Here is a 23103-nt window from a genome sequence, read left to right on the forward strand (position 1 = left end):
CCCACCCCCTGCTTGGTCATAGTCGGGGGGGAGAGCATAGAGACAATTTGGGGGGGGGTCCCCTAATTCGGGATTGGGGGCAACCTCGTTAGCAACAACCACATCAGAGCGAACATGACAAAAAAAGGGGAGGGGAGAAGCGATATAAATATAGCTTTACTTTGGGAAGGGGGAGGGTTTGGCGGGGGGGGGAACGACACACAGACCCCCCCAGTACAGCAAACCAGACAGCATCGACAGTAGAAACAGGGCAACAACTCAAAAACCAGGAAACCCCCCCAAAAAAGAGGGGGGGGTAGAAAAATGAAGAGCAGGGACTGCCCCCCTAAAAGGGCCTGTGGGGGGGCACAGCCCCCCCCAACCGGGGGGGGAGGTGAAGCCCTCCCCCCAGCTGGGAAGGAACCTTTTTTCTTTTTTTTAAAAAAAAGTAATAAAAACGAGCTTTAAAGTAAAAAGGCAACTTTTACCCCCAAAACAGTGTAAAATGGCGGCAGCTCCGGTCTTAAAAAAAAAAAAACAAAACCCAAACCCCACAACCCACCCCCCCACGTGAAATGGCGAGGAAGAGGAAGGGGGTCCCCGAGGTGCCCAGCTTTGCCCAGACCCCCAGGAGGAGAGCGTGGGGCTGGGGGGATCCTCCCCTCCCCATTTCACCCCCCAAGCAGCGGGTTAAGGCAGGGAGCGCGTGGGGGGTTTTGGGGAGGGGGGGGGGAGCGGAACACAGCGACACACACACGCGGCTCCCAGTTACTGCTCTGGGAGGGGGGGGCCGCTCTCAGGGACCCCCTTACGGCGCCGGAGGGGGGGCCTCTATGATAAGAACCCCCCACCCCCTCCTCTGTCCTCGGGCAAGCAGGTCAAATCTCTCTTCTCGCTTTAAAACCCTCTAAAAACAATGCAAAAAGGGTCTAACATTTAAAAAAAAATAAGCAACCCCAAAACAACCCACATTTGTACAAGATTTACAGGGGGGGGGGATTGGGGGGGGGGGGGGGGCTAAAATATCCTCTTCCGCTTCAGGTAGGAGTCGGCGTAATGGCCCCCCAGGCCCTGGGAGTGCTGCCCCACGTAGCAGCCTTCGGGGCTGGGCTCCGGGGAGGGCAGGAGGTGGGAGAAGGCTCGTTTCTGGCCCCCCACGGGGGTCTGAAAGAGAATAAAAAATAAAAAGGGAGGGGTTGGTGTCAGTTTGGGGGTGGTTCGGGGGGGTTTCTTACCTTTGAGTGGGTGCTGTGCGAGTGGCTGGGGGGTCCCAAGGAGAGGATGGCGTCTGCGGAGCCCGACGGAGGCATCCCGACAGCCTTGGGGTGGTGGGAAGAGAGGAGAAATTTGGGGGGGGGTCTGGGCGAGGGAGAGGGGGTCTCCCCAAGCCCTGGGGCGGGGGTCTCACCTTGTTGAGGTGACTCTGCTTGAGCCCAGCTTGAAGGCCACTGGTGAAGTAGGAACTGGGGGATCCTGAGTAAAAAGGGGGCAGGGGCGGCCCCAAACCCCCTCGCTCGAACCCCGGCGACGAGGAGAGCTGGAAGGGGAAGCCCAAGTGACAATCGGGGACCCCCAAAACACGGTGTGGGGGCCCCCCCGCTTTCCTGTAACCCCCCTCCCCACAAAATGCCGGTGGGGGTGCTTTTTACCTTGTGTCTGCTGTGCCCGAAGCCCCCCAGGAGGGGTCCAGCGTGGTCTCGCGTCTGGGGGTAAATCCGGGAGCCCAAATCCTTCCCCGGAGAGGAGAGGGGTTAGAGGGGCTGCCCCAGCTCCACTACACCCCCCCAAAAAAAAAAAAATCTACTCTCCCCCACTGTGTACCCACCGGCTGGTAATCGAAGGCGTAGCCGTCCCCGGCCAGCCCGGGCGAGGGCAGGAGCGGGTCGGCCAGGGAGGGCTGGGAGATTCGGGGGTTGGAGACGCTCCCCAAAACGCCGGCTTTCAGATTAAATCCTTTGTTGGCGGCGCCTGAAAAAAAAAAACCCAACCAAACAACAAACCAGAGAGTTGTTGGAGGGGGAAGAAATCCACCCGAAACGATCTGTTTCTCCACATGCTTCATCCCGGGGGGATTTCCCTTCTCCGTCCCCAAGCGGGGTGGGGAGAAAAGGGGAGCGAGGGCGCTCACCTCCCAGGCTGTTGGCCGGCAGAAGGCTGTGCAGGTTCAGGTAGGGGTTGAGAGGAATCTTGAAATCTTTGGGGGGCTCCCCCAGGAGCGAGACCTGCGGGAGAAACACTCGAGGGGCTCAGATGGCTTCTTGGGCGGGGGGCTGGGGTGCAGAAACCAGCCCCAAAAGCACGCTGGAGGGTTTTTGGTGAGGGCACGGAGCCGCCTGAGGGGGGACAGGCTCGTCCCAGAGCGAGGGGAGCTTACCCCGGAGGCGGGGGGGCCACTCTCGCTCTGCTTTGGTTTTTGGAGGCCACTGATGACGGATCCCAAAATGGAGGTGGTGAGACCCTGCAGGGCCGGGGGGGTGACGGTGGGAGGCGTGAGCTGAGGCACCTGCGTCCCCAGTACCGAGTTTTCCCGATCTACTCCCACCGGGCCCAGGAAAGAAGCCAGGGGTACGTTTCCAGAAGGCAAAATCGGTGATTTTACATGTCCCTGTGTCATGTCACCTGGGGAGGCAGAAGGAGGAGGATGGCACCGGCGTCCAGCCCCCACCCCGGCTCAGTTTCGGTCCTTCTTCCCCCAGGCAGGTCCCTGCCTCGCCCCGGCATCCGCGCCCCCCACCAGGGAAACCCAACCCCGGCACCCTCCGCTCCTCCCAACCCGCCTGGGGGGGTCCCCTGCGTGGCTCCCCCCCACCACCACCACAAAAACAACACAGCAGGGGGGCTGTGCCCTCAGCCCAGCCCCATGCCTCAAAGCACGGTGGGGTCTCCACCGGCGGCTGTTACCTGAGGAGAGCTCTCCCAAGAGCTGGCTGGGGGGCTGCGCCGGCGCGTTGGCCAAACCCAGGGCGCCGTGGGGCAGGGAGCTCAGCGGCGAGTCGCCCAGGATCCCTGGCTTCTGCGAAGGACAGAGGAAGGTTAACGGCGCAAAGCCGACTCATCCGCGACAGATGCGTGGCTCCGGAAACCCCGGCATTCACGGGACGGCGGGGAGCGGAGGCGGCGCGAGGGCCCCCGGGTCGTGGCTGTCGGCGAAAAGCTCGGCACAGGTACGGAGAGAAACACGCCGCAGGCACCGAGAGCAACCCCGGCTGCAGTTTCACAGCTCCTTAAGCACCGCATACCAGAAATAACACCGGGGAGACACTCCCCGCCATGGTTCAGCACCAATTTTTGTTCAAACCGGCCCGTTTGCGCTGGAACAAAGGAGCCAAGCCACCCAGCCGTGCGCAGAAATCATTTGCCGAGCCGGTGAGTTGAAGGGGAGCGCACTGGGGATGGGGGCTCCCCTTTTCTCACCCCGCCTCGGCGAGCCTGAGCTCGGCGTGGGGACTGGCTCAACAAGCACAGGGAAGGCAGAGAGCCGACAAGGCTCCGGACCCGCTGGAGAGGAGCCGCTCACAGAGGCTGAACCCTCCAGGCTCCGAGTTGGAGCAGCGACTCGCTTCTCCCCGCGAGGAGATCGGCTCTGGCATTACTGGAGTCACTGGGGTGACTGGTGTCGCCGTCAGACCCCTCGCCGCAGTCACTGCCTGGTCTTAAGGACGCGGGGAAGGCGCTGAGGGGGTCCCGGCGCTACGGCTCGGCACCACCGCACACACAGCACGTTCACACGCCGGCTGCCTCCTACCGCTCACATGGAGGAGGATTTGGCTCCCCTTGTTCTGCAGCAGCTGTGTCCAGACCTGGTTCTGCAGTAACAGGGAGTTCCCAAGCAATGCCTTCTGGGGCAGAAAGCACAGCGAGAGACCAGAAAGAGACAGAAAAATCACTCAAAAAAGAGGAGAAAACCAAGCACGGGGCGGTTTGAGCGGCATGGAGAGAGCGAGAAGTGTGGCGGGGAGCTTTAATCCTCTCTCTTTACTCCTCAAGCGGCAAAAAGAGTTTCGGGAGAGGCCACAGAGGTGCGTGAGCCGGAACGGAGACCAGAGGCAACGTGGCTGCGTAAAAAGGCAGCGGCACGAGCCCGCCGTCAGATTTGGGAGATCCCTGCCCATCCGCGGCAGCCCCGGCAGGACCCCGAGCAGATTTGTTTCTCGCAGAAGCAAGGTGGGCAGGAGCACAAGGGCTCCGGCACAATGGCAGCATCGGCGCAAAGGAAAGCCGGCATCAGCGAAATTCCTGCCTACCTGCTGCGCCTGGGTTTGGTTCTGCAGCGCGAGCTGGAGGAGAGCCGTGGAGAGGGCCGGGTTGGTCACCAGCGGCATGGAGGGAGCGGCACCGAGGATTCCTGGAGGGAAGAGAAGCCGGAGGAATCGCCTGCCGCAGCGAGGACAAACCCCCCGGCCTCCACTCCGCATTCAGCCTTACCCTGTTTTCCTCCGACGGCCCCGTGGAGCAGGGGGTTGAGCAGTAGCTGGAGGGAAGCGGGATTTCCCAGGCTGTTGAGAATTTGGAGGATATTCGGCTCAGGGAGGAGCCCTTTCCCACGATTCAGCGCCTTAAAAACCAAAAAGCAGCTTGTTAAATGCAAGACAGCCAGCTTCAAGGCTTCCCCCATGACTGGCCGCCCTGAATTTGCCCTTAATGCTCCCAAAAGCAGCAAGATCCCAGTTCGCAAGATCCCAGTTCCCAAATATCTCACTGTAGGGCAGGGAAGAAACAACTGACCCATCCCTAACAGCCGACAAAAGCCAAGGCGCAGCAGCAGCCGCACACTTTGTCGTCGGCATCGGCAGCTACACCATCCGCAATCCTGCTGGTGCGGCACCTGCCCGGCAAAGCTCTCCACACCGGGTGGCCGCTGGATTTCGGCAACAACCGGTGCTCGTGCTCCAAATTTTGCGGTGGCACATGGGAAGGCAGGAGCAACGGGGGGAATTTGTGCCGTGCGACCGGAGCCTGGAAGCGCCAGCACACCAGAGACGCCCAGAAGCAGGAGCTAGAGGCAACAGACGGCCGCTCCGTAGGGGATCCGATGGGAAATGTGCTGGCTGCTCCACGACAGCCTGCTCCAGGCTGGATGCTCGACCTTGGGAATGCCAGCGGCACCTGTCACGGTGACGGCAAGCTGCGAGGAGAAGAGGGAGCGAGGAGGAGGAGGCAGCAGCCTCACACAAGCCTCACCGTTGCCTGCGCGGCTATCAGGGCAGCCAACATGCTGCGGCCTGGAGGGCCGGGAGCGCAGAAGGAGACTCGGACGTGATTCCCGGCGAGCGGCAAACCATCCGTGGCCTGCTGAACCACCTCTGCCACCTCCGCCGACTCATATTCCAGGACGGCAAAGCCTTTCAGCTGCCCGTCCTGACCGTAGGCCAGCTAGGAGAAGAGAGGGATGCCAGAAGGAGGGTTAGCACGACAGGAAGAGAGGGAGCCGGCACCACGGAGACCCAAGAGATCCGCACGTGCCAATGCGAGGCCGTGGGACCCCGGGTGCTGCTCTCTGCGGGCGGTCAACCTCCCTGTGAGCTCAACAAAGAGCGTGGGGGATCTGGAGAAAGACTGCACCCCAGGAAAAAGCACTGCCACCCCCCTAAAATCCACCCCCCCTCACCTGGCAAAAAGTAGGGGGGCAGGCGGCGGAGAAGGCCTGCCGCAGCTCCTCGAGGTCGGCGTAGCTGTGGGGCAGCTTGTCGACGCACAAGCACTTGGAATGGAGGAGATCTAACGTCAACTGGTTGACGTCCGTCCAGTGGACGTAGAGAGTCCGCGTGCCCAGCTGCTTCCCCAGCAGATCCGACTTGGCTCTGGCCGCCGAATCCTTTTTCATATATTCCACAAATCCGTAACCTTTGGAGTGTCCCGTTTTCTCGCTGTAGACCAGGAAACACCGTTCCAGGTTGCCAAAAGGTCTGACTAACTCCTCGAATTGTTGTTGGGTGTAGAGCTGGGGGAGGTTGGCGATACACAGGAGGGCGTCCGTGGGCTGCAGCTGCACCGAAATTTCCTTCTCCCGGAGTTTGCTCAAGTGGAATTTTTTGATGGCCGATTCCGCCTGTTCCCCGTTGAGCAAGGTGACAAACGCTGCGGGAGCAGAGCCGGGAGGGAAGGGTGAGGCTGCGCGGTGCCCGTTTCACCCCAAAACGCGAAGCCGTGGAGGGGCTGGCGAGGCATGGGGTTAAACCCCAGGGGTAAAATTCGCCCCTCTGGCCGCTGTTAGTGCCCAAAGCCCCAACGAGGCAAGGACTCGGAGGGAAGGTCTTGGCAAGTGCCGGCCGGCACAATCACACCATCCTCAGTGCGAGGCGGCCCCATCCTCAAGCTCCGAGGAGACACCGGGGAGAGGGACGGTGCCGCTGGGTCCCAGCCCCCCGGCTGGAGAACACCCTCCCGCAGCTTTTTCCACCCCTGAGAACAGTTTCTGGGGTGGAGAGGATAACACTGGTGGGTGCAGTCCCCCAAGAGGGGCTGTATTGAACACCCTCAGGTCAGAAAGACATCCCGGGGGGCTTGGGAAAGAGCTGCAAATTTTATTTGTGGCGTTCTAAACCCTGCAGCCATTAATTTTCCGCTAGCCACCACACAAAGAGGGCGTGGCGAGTGTGGCCGAGGGAGAGACCGTGGACAGGGTGCAGTCAGAAGGGAGAGGCAGGCAGAGAATCGACGCAGAACAAGGTGTTGCCTTTCCCCGACGGAACACACGGCAGCGGAAAAGCCACCGAACGCGGCATGGGGAGGCTGAGCCCAGCGGCGGCGATGGATTCGGCGTTCAGAGAGAGCATTTGCCGGAGACGCCCGCTGCGAGAGCAGCTTACTCACCAGTCCCTTTGTATTTGTCCACAAAGCAGTATTTCAGCTCGTAGTCGCTCAGCAGATCGTGGACTTCCTGGATAAACAAAGGGATTTTAAATAAAAATAAATACAAAAAGGAGTTGGCTTCCAGGGAGAAACTCTAGCCTCGCTACAGCGGGTCCCCCAATTCCCACGGGTCACCCCGTGTGGCACCCGTAAACATTTCCCCTTCTCCCTAGGTTTCAGAGAGGGAGGCAGTGAGTGAAAGGGCTCGATTCAAAGCGAAGATGCTCCCCTGGGCATCTTAACAGGGGCTAAAGCTAGCCCTTCGGCCTTGGTATCTCCCTCCCTCCTCACGGCCTCACCTCGCCTGTCCCCGATTTGACACCCCGAGGGTGTTTATCCCCTGGAGCTGTATTTGTGTTGCTGCTGCTCCTCCCAGATAAGGATCTTCAACCCAGTCGCTGAGGGCGCTGGCGTTGCCGCCAGCTCAAGACTTTGCCCTCCCCGAAATAATTTACAGACCTTCGGCCTCTCTGACACCCCCGGGCGATAATTAGCTCTAATTTACGGGGAGGGGAAAGGCAAGAGGAATTTAAAAAGCAGGTGGAGAGAGCGTGGAGGTGACCGGGGCTCTCGGGGGCTCGTTTGAGGCAGGGATTCAGGGTTTGTTACACGGCACCGGCTCCACCTCGGCGCCCGGTTTGAGGGGTGATGGGAGGGTGAGGTGTGACTCTCCCGTTCCTCCCCTGGGAGCTGTAAAGTTATAAGGAGCTGGGGGGCAGGAAGGAGCTGGGGGGGGGGGCAGAAGACGGTGGAATTTGGGACCCTCCCCTGGCCGCCCCTGCCCAGCGCTGCCCGTTATCCCCGTTCCCGGCCGGTACCGGGCCCAGCTTCGCCCTCCCCGCACCCCACTTCTCCCCAAACCGGTCCCCACCCCGCAGCCTCGACCCCTTCCCCGCTACACCCCGCTCCCAGCCCCGGGGGGCTAGAACCCTCCCCAGACCCACCCTCAGCCCTCCCCGCAGCGCCCCCCGCCCTCCCCGCCGCACGCCCGGCCCCGGCCCCGGTCTCCTCTCGGCCCGGCCCGGCCCGCACCTGGTTGCTCACGTCAGCCGGTAGCCCGCGGATCAGCACCTTACGGCGGTTCCGGAACTGGCGGGCGCTGCGCTCCAGGCGGCTCCGCACCTCGGCCGGGTCCAGCACCGGGAGCTCCTCCTCGGGGGCCCGGCCCAGCCCCGCGCCCGGTGCCGGTAGCTCTGGGCTCGGTGCCGTTACGGCGCCCGCCAACGAGAGCGCCGCTGCCGCCGCCATCTTGGGCACCCGCCGCCTCCTGGGACCATCGAGAGGCCAGACGGCGGGTAGAGCGCCGACAATACGCCGCCGCCTCATTGGCCCGCCCACCGCCGCGCCCACGCGGGAGCATTCGGAGCGCTCATTGGGTAGGGCGAAAAAAACAAGCCGGCAGCACCGCTGCTCTCTATTGGGCCGAGACGCCCCTTATTAGCATTTGGCCGCCTGATTGGACAGAACCGGACGAGCCCTGCGGTTGCTGCACTCTTATTAGCTGCTTCTCAGGAGCCAGGCCCCTGAGCGACCGGACCCTTGGCACCACCCCCCGCTCACCGTACGGGGGCCCTGATCCCCCACAGCCCTATAGAAACCCTGAGACATCCCATTCTATAGGGAGCCCTGACCCCTCCCAGCCCTACAGGAGCCCCAAGACCCTCCCTCCCACCCTATAGGGGCCCCTGACCCCCCCAAGTCCTACAGGGAGCTGGAGACACCTCCCCTTATAGGCGCCCCGACCCCCACCCCTTGTAGACACCCCAAGACAGACACCCCATCATGCTATAGGTGTCCCTGACCACACCACTCCCCCAGCCTACAGGGAACCTGAGACACCCCCCGCACCCTATAGGGACCCCTGCCCCTCCCCCCGGACCCTGAGGCACCCCTCCCCTCACCCTCTAGGGATCCCAACCCTCCCTGCCCTATGGAAACCATGACCTGCCCCAGGCCCTATAGGAATCCTGAGACTCCCTCCCCCCATAGCCTATAGGGACCCCTGCCCCTCCCCAGCCCAACAGCAACCCCCCCCCCGTTCCAAGGGGGGTCCCCAGGGCCCTGCTCCCCCACCAGGCCGCAGAGGAGGGGGGGCCATTACATCCTTTATTGGGAGATGACCCCCGTGGGGGGGGCAAGGGAGGTAAGGCCCCCCCCAGCAACCCCCCCCCATGCCCCGGGGAGGCAGACAGCAAGGCAATAAATAAGGGGAAGGAGGGAAACGGCCTCCCCTTGCAGTTTGGGGGGGCACCCAGCCCCCCTCTTCCTCCAGCCACCCCCCCCGCACCCCAAAACCAATCCAGGCGAGGGGGGGTGGGGGCAGAAACACAACAGAGACCCCAAACCCCCATAAAGTGCCAAATTCTGTTGCTGAACTCCCATCATTTTGGGTGGGGGGGTGGACACACATACATACACACCCCCAAATCCCCTCGGGGATGAGATCCAGCAGCCCACGGTCCCTATAAGGCAGCCCCACCCCCCTCAGTGGGGTTTCGGCAGTTCCCCGAGGAAGAGGAAGGAGCGAGGAAGGGAAGGGAGGGGGTGCAAGGCCGTAAATCCGTGTGGTCCCTCCACCCCCTGCCCGCAGTCTCATTCACAGTGTTGGGCGCGAGAGGCGTGCTGCGGCGTGCCGCGTGGCGAGGATGGGCACGGGCTGGCCGCGGAGCTGGCGCGGGTGAGGAGGGGGGGACACGGCCGCAGCCATTCCATATCCCCCCCGCCATGCTGCTCTGCCTCACGCTCACCTCGAGAACCCGACGTTTCCTTCACCCGTGCCGAAACGCCGCCGGAAAAAGAAGCAAAAGGCGGCGGCGGTGGCCACCGACCGCGGTCTCCCTCGTTTTGGGGAGCGGAGAGGGGAGGTGGGTGCGTCCGTCCCGGCCCCCCGCCGCCGTCTCGGCAGCGTCCTGGCTCAGCAGAGGCTGAAGACGGAGGGAGCCTGAGCCCTGTACTTCTCGTGGAAGTTCTTCAGGATGGGGACGAGGTTGTGGAAGGCCGGGCGGAAGGAAGCCTCCGCTTCCCAGCAGTTCTTCATCAGCCGGTAGATCTGGGAAAGGAAAAAAAAGAGGGATGGGAGCCGGAAAAATACAGCCGGAGGCAGCGTGGCCACCGGGACTTCACCGGGGAGAATGGGGGGCTCCTCGCTCCCGGAACTCTGCTCACGGCGTTCAGGCCCCCGACGTCACCTTTCCTTCCTCTTCCCCGCAGCAATACGAAGTCCTTCCCACCTTTTCTCCTCCCTTCCCACCTTTTCCCCCCTTCCTTACCCATTTTTCCCTTCCCACTTTTCTCCTTCTCCCCTTTTCTCCTCCCTTCCCACTTTTTCCCCCTTCCTTACCCATTTTTCCCTTCCCCCCTTTTCTCCTTCCCTCCCCACTCTTCCCCTTCCTCTCCCACATTTTTCCTTCTTCCTTCCCCCATTTTTCCTTCCCACTTTTTCCCATTTTGCCTCCCCATTTTTCTCCTTTCTCTTCCCCCCATTTTCCCCTTCCCCATTTTTCTCCACTCTTCCCCTTCCCCTCCCCACTTTTTCCCTTTCCCCAGGGCTCGTCGCAGCCTGTCGGGACAGACAGACGGCCGGCCAGCCGTCGGGACACGGAGCCTCACCTCGCAAGGACAATCCTTGGGACTCGGCAGCCTCTTCCCCCTGTCCAGCAGCTCAATCAGCCGCAACACTGTCATCTGCCCCTGCGTCGCCCCGATCATCTCGATGAATTTCTGCAGGCAAAAAGGGTGGACAAAATTAAATCAGCCACAATCACTGGCTTGGCAAACACCGTCGCGGTAAAGCCGGTGTCGCCGACCCAGGACTCACCACGGGAGGGCTCTGGCCAGAGTCACAGCGGGTCAGGAGCTCGTAAAGCGTCACCCCGAAGGACCAGACGTCGGAGGCATAGTAAAACTTACACTCCTTGAGGCACTCCATGGCGTACCTGCGCGGTTAAGGTCGGCGGTGAGCGCTGGCAGAGCTCGGCACATGCCTCTGCTCGCCGTACCCGACCCTGGCATCATCCTTTGCTCGCCCCAAACCACCCCATGCGGTGAAGGGAGCCGCGCTCACCAAAAGACGGGGCTGTCTCCGTCCTCGCAGACGCGGTAATACTCATGGCCCTCGGGGATGGCTTTGGCTAAACCGAAATCCCCGATTTTCACCACATTTTCATTCTCCAGCAGCACGTTGCGGGCAGCGAGGTCCCTGTGGATGTAGTGGAGGGAGTGCAGATAGGCCATGCCCTGGAGAAGGGGGAAAAGATGGGGGTCAGAGCCATTTTGGGGGTGTTGGAGCCATTTTGGGCACCTTCAGAGCCACTTCGGGGTTGTTAGAGCCATTTTGGGCAGGGTCAGAGCCATTTGCGGGGGGATCGGAGCCATTTCGGGCAGGGTCAGAGCCATTTGCGGGGGGATCAGAGCCATTTCAGGCAGGGTCAGAGCCATTTGCGGGGGGATCGGAGCCATTTTGGGCAGGGTCAGAGCATTTGTGGGGGGTTCGGAGCCATTTCGGGCAGGGTCAGAGCCCCCAGGAGAAGCAGGGAAGGTTTACGCTTTACCTCGCAGATCTGCTGGGCAAAGAGCAGGATGTGGGCTAGGCTGACGTTGTGCTTGGGCAAGTAGTCTCGCAGGCTGCCGAGAGGCACGTACTCCATGATCAGCTGCACAATCTTCTCTCCTGGAGGAGGAGGAAGGCAGCGTGTGACCCTCATGGAGAGAGGGGAACAACCCAGGGACACCCCAACCCCCCTCAGCCCTCTGCTAGGAAGGGGATTTCCCCGCTACCAGCTGCCAAAAAACATGGGGAATTGGGATTGCCCGGTGCTGGGCGGTGGACGACACAAGCTTGGGCTCTGCTGCTGGCATTCAACTACGACGCCGAGGGAAAAAACTCGCACAGGGAGAGGCAGCGACCGCCCCACGGCTGCCATCAAAGCCACCGCGCGTGTCCCCCTGCGCCGCCTTACCCTGCTCACTGCAGCAACCCTTGTACTTGACGATGTTTTCGTGATAAAGCGTCTTGAGGATCTCAATTTCCCTCTTCCAACTGGTCAGCAGCTGCTGGCTGCAGCCGGATTTGAGCGATTTGACAGCCACCATTTCCCCTGTCCCGTCGTTCGTGGGGTCGTAGCAATACAGGCTCACTTTGCCGAAGTGACCCTGGCAAGGAGCAGGCACAGAATTTAAGATCCTGCCAGGAAAAGCCTTCCCGGCTTCCCCGCGCCAGGAGCAGCCTCCCTGGAAGCGCTCCACAGGAGCCAATAAACTCCTTGGACAGAGGGGAAATCCTCAGTGAAAACAGATTAAAAATAAAGACTTTTGACCCTTGTCCAAACGCAGATTCTTTGGAAATCAGTCCGGAAAACGGCCGGTTCACCCAGAGGCGACCGGAGCGTACAAATCGCGCAGCAGCGCGACGCACCACGATAACCCGCTACAAGGGAAGCGTCCTCCCAACCAGCCCCAAGCCGCTCCGCACTCCCCGTCCCACCCAAAGCCGCCTCGGTATCTCCATCAGCTCCGTGGGCCGTTGGGGATTTATCGTATTGGCTCCTTTGGGGATTTAGAATCGGGGAATCATTGAGGTTGCCAAGCCCACCACGAAACCGCGGCCCTGAGCGCCACGTTTACGCGCCTTTTAAATACCTCCAGGGATGGTGACTTGAGCCCTTCCCCACGCAGCCCAATCCGATGCCAGAGAACCCTTTGGGTGATGGAATTCTCCCCCAACGGCCAATCTAAACCTCCCTGGGCGCAACTCGAGGCCGTTTCCCCTCGCCCTTTCGCTTGGGGAAGGGTCCTGGCCCCCACCTCCTCACAGCCTCCCATCAGGCAGTTGTAGAGAGCGAGAAGGTCTCCCCTCGGCCTCAGTTTCTCCAGACTAAACCCCCCCGGTTCCCTCGGCCCCTTCTCTTGTTCTCCAGACCCTTCCCCAGCTTGGCTGCTCTTCTCCGGACACGCAGCCCTTCGAGATCGCAGGGCCCCGGCGGGAAGGGGCCTCCGCGGCTCATCTCATCCCCAGCAGGGACATCTCCCCCCAGACCAGGCTGCCCAGAGGGGTTCCAGCCCTCGGACCCTCCCCGTGGCTGCCTCCGGCCCCGCTCCCGCCGCTCCGGGCCTTTCCCATGCCGAGGACCCCGGAGCTGGACGCAGAATTCCAGGCAGGGTCTCAAGACATCACTCACCTCCCCCAGTTCCCGAATCTTTTTCAGGTAACGCTTCTGAAAGACGGTAGGGTCCGACACCGGGAAGTCGGGGTTCACCGAGGTGACGTCTACGAGGTCTGGAAACGAAGGGGGTTGCGGGGAGAGCGGAGGTCGCCCCGCCACAGAGACGCTTCACACATTCGCTCCCAACCCCTGTGCCCCAAGGAGTGCCTTTTCATTTCCCCTTTTTACATTTTTCCCCCTTTTTTGGCCTTTCCCTTTTTTTTGGCCTTTCCTTCCCCTGCTTTTGACCATTTTTCTTCTTTTCCCATTTTTGCCTTTTTTACTTTTCCCCCTTTTTAGTTTTTTTTTTTTAACCTTTTTGCCCTTTTTTAACCTTTTTTTCCCCTTCCCTGCCCTCCCCATCCAGAACAAAAGGGTCTCCACAGCCACCCTCACCCCATCGCTGCCGAGGCCCCGACCGATTTGGGTCGGGGGTGAACAGCGGGACCGTAAAACCCCCCTGCCCCAAGAAACCAGGGTGCCCCGGCCGTGGAGCCTCACTGTGCGGCTGGAGCTGGGTGAGATCCCGCAGGATGGTCCGGAAGGACGGCCGCTCCACGGGGGTGTAGTTCAGGCACTGGCAGATGAGGGTGGCCAGCTCCTTGCAGGACGGCTCGGGCAGGCGATGCCTTTTCTCATAGAAACGTTCTTTCTGCGAGAAAACAGAAAAGCGGGTCTCAAACGGGGCTGGATCCATCCCGGAGCGGAGGAGATGGGGATGGAGGGAGAGGGGAAGGTAAGTCACCTCCGAAGGAGTGCGCTCCTTGAGCGGGACGTCGGCGTCGAAGCAGATTTCCAGTAACGTGGTGCCAAAGCTCCATTTGTCAGCTGCCGTGCTGAGGTTCCCCACATCCCGGACGCATTCCGGGGCGATCCAGGGGATCCGGTCCACGCGCTCTTTGGGAGAGGGAAGGCAAAGTGAGGTGCTGCTGAGGATACAGCTGCAAACAGCCCACGAAAACGGAGAGAGGAAAAGCTCCCCACGGGATCCCAGCCACTGGGGAGCCACCGTGGGACTGTCTCCCACAGCAGCTTTAAAGTCAAGAACGGCCACTGCCACAGAATTTGCGGGCCCACACGTTTCAAAATGCCAAATATTGCAAAAATTAAGGTCTGAAAGGCAGGCAAGACCTTGCCAAAACAGCTCAGGCACAACTCACGCTATTTATTAGCTACCTGGGCTGCAGGAGGGGAAAAAAAAAGCACTCCATTTTCAGCTCAGAACAAGCCCAGCTCCAGCCCTGCTCAGTTCCAGCGCAGGATGAGCGAATACCTTCTCGAGAAAGCACCGTAAAGCTGACTCCGGGGTCGCTGAGCTTCACGAAAGGCACAGATCCATCTTCCAGCCCCTTCCTGGCCAGCAGGATGTTTTTCGCGCACACGTTGCCGTGCACCAGGTTTTTGTCCTCCTGTGAAAATGAGGGGAGAGGAAATCTTGGAGAAGCTCCCACAGATGCCTCAGAACAAGGTCAAGTCTACGGCCTACACCAGATAATAAAAGCGCAGGACTCCTGGCTCTAATTACCTGCGTCACCTCCCTGCCTCATTATCCCTTTGCACAAAGCCGAACCCGGGGGGAATAAAAGGACGAGGATTACCCAGCGCCGGGGCGCGTGCCCTCACAAGCAGCCAGCGAGCTTTCCCAAGCTGCTGGCCAGAAGCCCAGCGAGCGGGGAAGGCAGCGTCCTCGGCAGCGGCTCCTCCCAGCTCGCGCAGCCCCCAAGTGAAGCTACGGAGCCGGGATGCGGCGTTTGAAGTTCACACGTGCCACCCCAGCCGCTCACCTCCAGGGAAGAGGGAGCCAGGATGGGTCTTTATGCTAAAAAATCTGTCTGCTTGGAGGGCAGAGGAAAACGTGGCAGATCCGCCCTGCCACGCTGCTGGCAAGACCCAGGGGCGCAGCTGGAGCTAAAGGTGCTCGGAGGTGATCTTCGGCACCGTTCCCTGCTGGGAAAGCCCCAGCCCCTTTACCAGGTAGCTCAAGGCACTGGCCAACTGCTTGGCCACGGTGATTTTCCAGCCGACAGTGACCCGGCCTTTCTCCTTCCTCAGCAGCACGTCCAAAGGTCCGTGTTCCACAAACTCCTCCACCATGATATCTGGGAAAGATGGAGGTATTTTCCTCAGCCTGGCACTCGGCACAGCACAGGAGCCATTTGGCCCGGCCACGGAGCTGGCAGCGGCCAGGGAAGAGGCACCGACCGAAGGCGAGGCCGGCTGCGGCAAAGGGTGGGGGAGAGCACCATACTTACTCTCGGAGCCTCGCACACAGACTCCGTGCACGAAAGCCAAGTGGACGTGTGACACTTGGCTCATCAAGCTGGCAGTCTCGAAAAACGCCTGCGGGGAGAGGAGAGAGGGTGTCACGAAGGCGGCCGGTCTCTCAGAGCACCGAGAGAACGGCTCGGAATCGTCTCCCCCCATCCCACCTCCCCTTCCCCAGCCCAGGGTGGGCTCACCAGGGCGATGTCTCTGTGGCTGGGGTCCAGGACTTTGAGGACCACGTGCATCTCCCGGCTGTTGTTGTTCTGCTCGGTGGAGAAATACTCGGCTTCGTCGTCGGCCCCAGCAGTCCCGCAGACGTTCAGCACCCCGTCGTAGATGTTTGTGCGGGTGCCCTGCCCCAGATGGGCTCGCTGCAGGCAGACGGAGAAGGCACATGGGTGTCAGACCCCCAGGCAGCGGGCGTGGGGGGGAATCTTCAGCCTTGCACACACGAGATGATTCTCTCCCCTTCCCTCCGCGTCACCTCCGCTCGCTGCTGCGCATGACAGGGAAGAAACTGCCTCCTGCCCGGACCGCGCTGCCTCTGCTCAGCTCTTTTCCCCCTTTTCTTGAAGGGGGAAGCAATAAAGCGCCAAACCCAACCCACTAACTGCCCCACGTCTCTCTCCTCTTTGCCCCAGGGGTAGCATCCCCCTGATCAGGAGAGCAGCTTCCTCCAGCCAACACATTTACCCGCAGCCTGCCGTAAAGCCCGCTGCCCGGGAAGGCAGAGCACACAACCTGAGTGATCTCGTTCTTGCGGATCTGGTGGAAGCTGAGCTGGGTCAGGTTAAGGATCTGCTTCGTGCTATCCTTCACCTTCCGTGTGATCAGCAGGTCCGAGATCTCTGCAAGAGGAGAGGACAGATGTACGCTAAAGCCCCAGAAACTAACACAGGCCCTTGCTCCCGGAGTCCGACGGAGGGAAGATCGTCCATCCTCATACCTCCTGGTTTGGGCGGACAGCACCTCTTCACCGTGAAGCTTTCATCACCAGACTTGAGCGTGCAGCCCTTGAGCACATCCAAGAGCTCCCGTAAAGTGGAAAATTCCCGGTCCCACCCTTCCAGCACAAAAGAGCTTCCTTTTTTCTGGATTCGGAATTGCCTGTACTTGAGGGCTCCCTGCACCCCAGGAGCCTGGGAAAGACAGTGTCAGGGCAGGCGTCGCAGCTCCCCGTCACCCAGAAAGCCGGCAGCTCAGATCAGGCGCAGCCCAGTGCGTTCCTAACGAGACGAGCACCTCCTGGAGCTCACTGTTCCTGGGAATGCTGCACCGGGAACTGCATCTTACCTGCTGGTGGCCCCTTTTCACCACGGAGAGAATCATCCTGTTGAAATCGAGGACGCTCCAGCGGATGACGTAGAGCCCTTCCTCCTGCTCCTCCCGTCGCAGCTTGGCAAAAACAAACTCCTCCCTGGCAGCAGGAGGAAAGGGAATGGTGTCGGATAAGCCCTGAGGACACGGCACGTCCTCCTCAACACCCCCAGGTCCTCCATCAGGAAGAAGCCACTTACTGCATGGGCCCGTGGATGCCGTTCAGGATGCTCATCACGAGTCGCGGCGGTGCCACTTCGTGACACAGGTAGTGGCTGGAGTCAGCCGTGAGTCGGAAATAACCATCCACCAGCGAGACCAAGGAGAGCGCGCTCTCGGAGGATGGGAGAACCACCTCCTGGAAAGAGGGAACCAGCGTGAGAAGCCATCGAGCTAGAGGGCGAGCAGCCCAAATTCCACCTGGCCCTCTGCCAGCCCGAGGAGAAGAGCGTAAAAAACTCTTGCTTGCTGGCATTAACCCTGGAAAAGATCCTTGTTCTTCCTGGCGCTGCCTCCTCCCAGTCTCTGAAGCGCAACTACGGGCTCCCACGGGCATCGAGACGGCCAGCGGGGCAGCTGGGAGAGAACCGGTCCCACTCACCAGGCACTTGTTGTCTTGCCGGTTGATGCTGACCCTACAGTCCTTGATGACAATGTGCGTGATCTCCCGGAAATCGCAGAAATGGGCCCATTTCGGCTCGCTCCGCTCCACCGGCTGAGCCGGCCCCTTGGGCTCCAGCTCTTTGTTTCTGCTCTTTCTCCCAAAATATCCACGATGGGAGAAGTTCTCGACGCTCTGCAGAGGCGGAGATGCAAAGGCATCAGTTCCAGCCCTTCCTGCCGCTGGGAAATGGCACCACTTGCTTGCGGTGGCTACTGGCCAAACTGGGATAAGCTGGAAAGAAACTTGGGGTGCCCAGAGAGCCTGAGCAAAAGCCCAGGAGCACAAGCTAAGGAAAAGGAGCCAGCGTGGGATGGGATTTGGATGGGTATGGCTCTTCCCACCCGGCAGCGGGGAGTACAAGCACAGATCTACCTCTACGGGCACGGGCCGCCACTGGATCCCGCTCGTGCCGGTGATGAGGACTTCGTGGGTGACAGGTCGGTCCTTGGGGAGCAGCGCGTGCCCGTGCTCCGGCTGCGAATGTCCCCCGTTGACGTACAGCTGCACCTTCTCGCCCTCGGAAGAGGTCTCCAAGGAGAGCACGGGGAAGAGCTCGCTCCCAAAGCGAGGCGCGAGGTGCTCCAAGGTAGCCAGGTATTTGTACATGATGTCCTGCACCGTCAGCTTGCCGGTGCTGACCGTGTGCCGCTGGAAATGCTGCACAAACTTCTTGAAGATGTTTTTCATGCGGAATTTGGTCAGGTAGTTGTTCTGCTGGATTTGGCGGTAGAAGGAACGCGGGATGCAGTCCTTGAAGCTGTGGAGGGAAGGAACAACCGGTCAGCAAGGCCTTGCAGGTGCCTACAGCACAGCCAGAGGAGCCACAGACAATCTCTGCATCGCCTAAAACACCCCCAGACTCACTCCCGGAGAGGAAAGAGGGTGAGAAACCAGAAGAAACCCTTCAGACAAGCGCAGAGAGGAAAGTCCCCAGCCCCGAGGCTGTGAAGCCAAGCAGACACCTGTATTTTCTGGCCACTTCCTCCAGGGAGATGCCTTTTTTGATGGCGATGTGAGAGAGGTGAAGCACAGCCATGCCCAAGCTTTCGTTCTTGAACCTCTGGATCTCCTGTTCGGTCTGGAGGTCTTTCAAAGATGCGACGTCATTGATGAATTCAAATTTTCCCTATTAAAGGAAAAAAGTTAAATAAAAGCGGGGGGTGGGGGGAACCCCTGCACTGACTTCCAGAGTGCTTTTTTTTTTTAATTTATTGTATTTTAAAGGTGTAATGGGATCCCCCTCAGTGCGGCTCCCCGCCTCCCACGGAGGCTTCAAGCAGGACAAAAAGCTTTGCAAGGGCAAAACTACAGCTGCGTTTAGTCCTCTAAACAAAGGCCTCGCAGATGGCAAAACAAATGCCGACAACAGGGCTGAGCCGAATCCGGCTGGATCGAGAAAATCACCCATGTTTCCACAACTCCAGGTGCGACTGAGCCTCCAGCCCGTCAGCCCGGTTTGTTACCTGCTCAAAGAGATATTCGAAGGACGATTTGTCGAGCAAGGCTCCCCCCTGCAGCTTCTCGTCGGGGGAGTCGCTCTGCCGAGGCACGTTGCGATAAACCGCCGGCTCCTTGTCGTTCATCCCGTGCCAATTCCGAAAGTAGTACCTGGAGGAGGAGAGGAGCACGGCGCTCGCCCGTGGGCACGGGAGGGCTGCGGTCTGTCCCTGCGCTCTCTCGCACCGGACAGCAGCCGAAAAGGACCTCTAAGGCCAAACCCGGGTCCAGAGGCTGCCCCGGAGGCTCAAGCACGAGGGTCATTTCACCCGTAAATCTGCTCCTTCCACCTGGTGCAGCTGCCTCTCCTTCCCCGGGGCTGCTGGGGGACTGCAGTCAGCTCCCAAAGAGGTTTTTGCAGAGGTTTTGTCACCAGCTGTCTCAAGGGGACGGGAGAGGACCCGCAGAGAGGTCCGTCCCACCCCAGCGCAGCCAGGGTCACACTCTGGGTTCAGAGTGGAGGGTTTTGGGGCTGTGTTTTGGTTTTTTTTTTTTGAAGAGCCAAACTTCTTGAAACCCTATTGCTGACACAAGAATCAGCCACGTCCTCAAATAGCGTGACCCGAGCACAAGGCAACGATTCTGACACCGGGAGGCAAAGGGGAAGCAACCTCCTTCTGCCACCAAAACTGGTTCCTTTAGGCTTTTTCCACTACATTTTATGACCAGCTGTGCAGTACAGCACACACAACACATCCCCATCAGCAGAGCTTCATTAAAGGGACTCTAATTAACTCTGGCTGCAACTAAGCCCGACCTGCCTCTTTAGCAGCGGTGCTCCCCACAACGCCGTTTCACAGCCGAGCTTTCCTGCTGCTCGGGGGCTCGCAGCCCCTCCGGGTACTCCCCCCACCACCAAAAAAAAACCCCAAACAGAGCGCAGCTGGAGCGAGGAGCGTTCCCCCAAATGCCACATCTAAAAAAACATCAGCACAAAGGGAGCTCTGCAGGCAGAGCGAGTTTCCGTTCCCACCGCTCAACCCCCAAAGCCGCATCTCCACCTGCGGTTAACGCGCCGGGGTTATTTCGGTGCTTGTGCTGCAGGCACCCGTGCCAGATGAGGCACCCGCATCGAAACCAGAGTCAAAACTTTCTGGCCCAGAAAGTCAGAGCTCTGTGACTCATCCACAGTCGGAGAGCTACGGATCACAGCGCTCTGCTCCTGCAAGGCTGAGGAGGTGCTGGTCACGAGGACCCGAAGCCTTCCTCCTCGCACACCGGGAAGCGTGGCTCCCATGGCCACCGTTTCAACTCTTCCTGGGACAACGTGGCAGAGCCGTGCGTGGGACAACGTCCCGGCGAGGCACGGGAGCCGGCGCGGCGCCTCGGAGACCGTTTTCTGCTGCACAGGGTGTGTTCGGTGCAACGGCCGGCTGCAGAGGGAGGCCTCGGCTCTATACGCCATGGTTCCCCAGGAAGGAGGAGGTATTGCAAGTCATATAAACCAGGTTAATAAATCTCCAAGCCAGGTTTTCTGTTTCTCCCTCGCTTTTACCTTCACTGTGACTCACCATGAAAAAAAAAACCCAAACCAAACCTCAACAAAACCAGCCTGAAAGAGGTCTCCTAATAAAATTGCCAGCAGCAATGTTTTAAGCGGAAACAATAAGATCGCCGTCCCCATCATCCCCAGGGAACACAAGTATCTCGCAAAGACGTCTACAAAACCAGCCGTCGCCCTCCCGGGGATCCAGCCAGCGATGCCACAGCCCTGGGCTCACCCAGAGACACCCTTGGGTGTTCAAAACGCTTCAGAGGGGACACCTTCCTGCTCGGGGACGGAGCTGAGAGCAGGGAGCATGGGCTGGATCGGCCAGGGAGACGCAGGGCAAAAGGCAGAGGAATATTGGGAACAGGGAAATGAATTTTTCCATGCTGAAGGAGAGGCAGAGGCTCTAAACACACCCTGTTCCTCGTTTAATCCTTCCAAGTCCGATTTAGAGCAGCACTGCCGAGTTTGCTCAGCCCTCCGACCCCACACCAACCTCCGCACGCATTTTCCAGGCAAATCTGGAAACAGGTAACCCGGCGGGGCAGGGGGGAAAGCAAGCAGCGTAATTTCCAGCACAGCCCTATTAAAGCCTGGAGCGACTCTGCTCTGCAAGCAAAAGGAGCTCAGCTGCTCCACAGGGCTCGGCTCCAAAAAACACGGCAGCAGGGGATGGAGCGGAGGGAACTGGCCTCACCTCATGCGGAAAAGCAGGTTGAGGTTGGTGTCTTTGCCGATTTTGAAGAGGTGGTTGGGTGGGAGCCAGACTCGGCTCTGGGTGTCATAGAGAGCAAAGAGGCTGTAGCACAGCGGCGTGATGCCTGCGAAGAAAACACGATTCCTGTGAGGCGCTGCCGAGCCCGCAAAAATTCACAGTCAGTAGAAAAAGAAAAACCCCTTTTTTCACCCCATTTCTCCCAACCACTTGATTTTACTGGCAGCACAAACCCATCCACGCTACCGACACCCCACCTCCAGGGAGCGAGACGTTCTCCTCATCCCCGCTCTCAAATGTCAGAGGCAGGATAGCCTTTAAAAGCGCCATTTAAAAGAAGGCCGCACGTCTACCATCCTTCTGGTGCGCTCGGGGAAAGCCAGCTGGCCGGGGAAGCCTCAGCAGTTTTTATTCCAAATAAACTGCCGTGCAGAGCTACTTAGACTGCAGCAAAGGGAAGGGAAGTTAACAAAACGCAGGGGAAACGTGAATCGAGAGTGATTTGCTGGTTAAACCCCAGGCAAGAGCTAAAACCTTCTCCTCAGGGCTACAAGAACCATCAGCTGCCCTTAATTCAAACCAACACAGCTGTGAAATGGCCCCTCAGACCAGCAAGAGCCCAGGCGCAGGTGCCTGGCACAATTTTTGCGGCTCCACCAGGAGAAATCCACGGCGAGGGAAGGCAGAGCGCTCGTTAAACAGGGATGCTGATGAGTCAGAGATGAAGTAATTGCTTTTCGACTCATCACGCTCCAATAATTCACAGACCCGTTGGCCTGAGCCTCGGGGTAGAGCCATCCCACCTCGCTTCTCAGGAACTCCGGAGCAAGCGGGGATGCCCAAATTCTGACAGAAGGATTGCTCACAGCCAGTTACTGGGAAGCTGCTTCTTAAAAACAACACAAGAGCTCAGATTTATCGGATAAAGCAGCTTAGATGGTCCCAGAGATTGGGAAACTGGAAATTTCTCAGCCCTGGGACATAACCCGGCTGGGTATCCCAATCTCAGAAGACAGACGGAGTTCCCCAGCGCTCACCGATCCTCCGCGCGAGGTCGATGCAGATCTCCTCGGCGCTGAGCGTGCCCTGGGCGTAGGTCTGGCACCGCTCCCGCTCCTCCTCGCCGCTCCAGTGCAGGCAAACCTTCAAGCCGCTGCTCGCCGAGAAGCAGCAGCCTTCGGCATCCGACTCGCTGTGCTTCACCGCGCATTGGCACAGAGACATGGCGACGGCCCCCGACGACGCCCCGACTGGGAGGAAATGGAGGAATAAATAAAAACAAGCGTTCAGCAACGCGCGGAGCGCCCTGCCACCAGTCTCCCCCAGTTGGGTAACTGGGCACCCTCCGCCCCGACGCTGGGGCTACGCACCTCGCCGTCAAATGAAGCATAACTCGGTGCCAATCTCCGAACGCAGCACGGGGGGCTGTTATCACCTGGAGCAGGAGGGAAGCAATCCATCGGTGAGACCGGGAAAGCCGCAGCCCTGCGTGTCTCCCCACTCTGCAGCGCCAGCATCACTCACACCCCCCCAAGCTCTTTTCCCCGGTCTCTCCTGGCAAAATCCGGCACTTATTCCCCGTCTTCTCTTCTTTTTTTTTTGACAAAGGTCAAGGAGATCTCACTGCCGCAGCTCGACTTCCTCCGGCAGAGATAAACACCGCAGAGAGCTCTCGCTCAGGGCCAGGACTCTCCCGTGCCCTCGCTCCCTCGGCTTAGCGAACTTGCAGCAAGCTCGCCGCGCCAGGCTTTTCGCCTTTGAAACAAACCCACGGCTGCAAGAGAGCCATGCCGAAGTTGAGCCGCTCCCCGCCCCCAAACAGATTTGCCATGCTGTATCGACACCAAACATGGCGTGGGGAGAAGGACCCAGCGGCTTTATTTCCCACCGAGGGGTGGGATCAGCCGTCACGCCGCGATACGGCGAAGGAAACCAACCTGCGGAGTAAACCCCAAGACTTTGGAAGCATCAAAAGCCTTTTCAAGCATCGCGCTCCACTCCCCACGGCCTCGTCACGAGAGCTGCCTCCCCACTACGCCCAGGGGAGCAAGTGGAGAGGTGAAACATGCAGGTCTCGCCCCAAAAAGCCGCTGCTTTGGGTGCAGGGCGGCGTTTGGCTGGGGTA

The 23103-nt window shown here is 59.8% G+C and overlaps 2 protein-coding genes across 2 annotated transcripts; both read right to left on the reverse strand.

Annotated features, from left to right (window-relative positions):
• Positions 1-996: 996 nt before the first annotated feature.
• RAVER1 (ribonucleoprotein, PTB binding 1) lies at positions 997-8079 on the reverse strand (the record flags this gene model as incomplete). Its single annotated transcript, XM_082012133.1, has 15 exons — positions 997-1143; positions 1215-1298; positions 1388-1516; positions 1629-1709; positions 1805-1947; positions 2108-2201; positions 2354-2598; positions 2854-2992; positions 3732-3818; positions 4224-4324; positions 4405-4534; positions 5161-5352; positions 5588-6057; positions 6793-6859; positions 7864-8079. The coding sequence occupies 15 exons, from the start codon at positions 8077-8079 to the stop codon at positions 997-999; spliced, it is 2325 nt and encodes a 774-aa protein (XP_081868259.1).
• A 1666-nt stretch (positions 8080-9745) lies between these two features.
• Positions 9746-22202, reverse strand: TYK2 (tyrosine kinase 2; the record flags this gene model as incomplete). Its single annotated transcript, XM_082012141.1, has 23 exons — positions 9746-9880; positions 10441-10551; positions 10649-10766; positions 10895-11067; positions 11382-11500; positions 11790-11982; positions 13008-13105; positions 13533-13683; positions 13777-13928; positions 14305-14440; positions 15003-15130; positions 15284-15371; positions 15491-15667; positions 16038-16144; positions 16243-16435; positions 16590-16713; positions 16814-16971; positions 17215-17409; positions 17650-18034; positions 18240-18403; positions 18741-18885; positions 20961-21084; positions 22016-22202. 23 exons carry the CDS (start codon positions 22200-22202, stop codon positions 9746-9748), a joined length of 3561 nt encoding a protein of 1186 aa, XP_081868267.1.
• Positions 22203-23103: the final 901 nt, after the last annotated feature.

Source organism: Phaethon aethereus (assembly GCF_964289735.1).
Source record: "Phaethon aethereus genome assembly, chromosome: 32".
NCBI lineage: Eukaryota > Metazoa > Chordata > Aves > Phaethontiformes > Phaethontidae > Phaethon > Phaethon aethereus.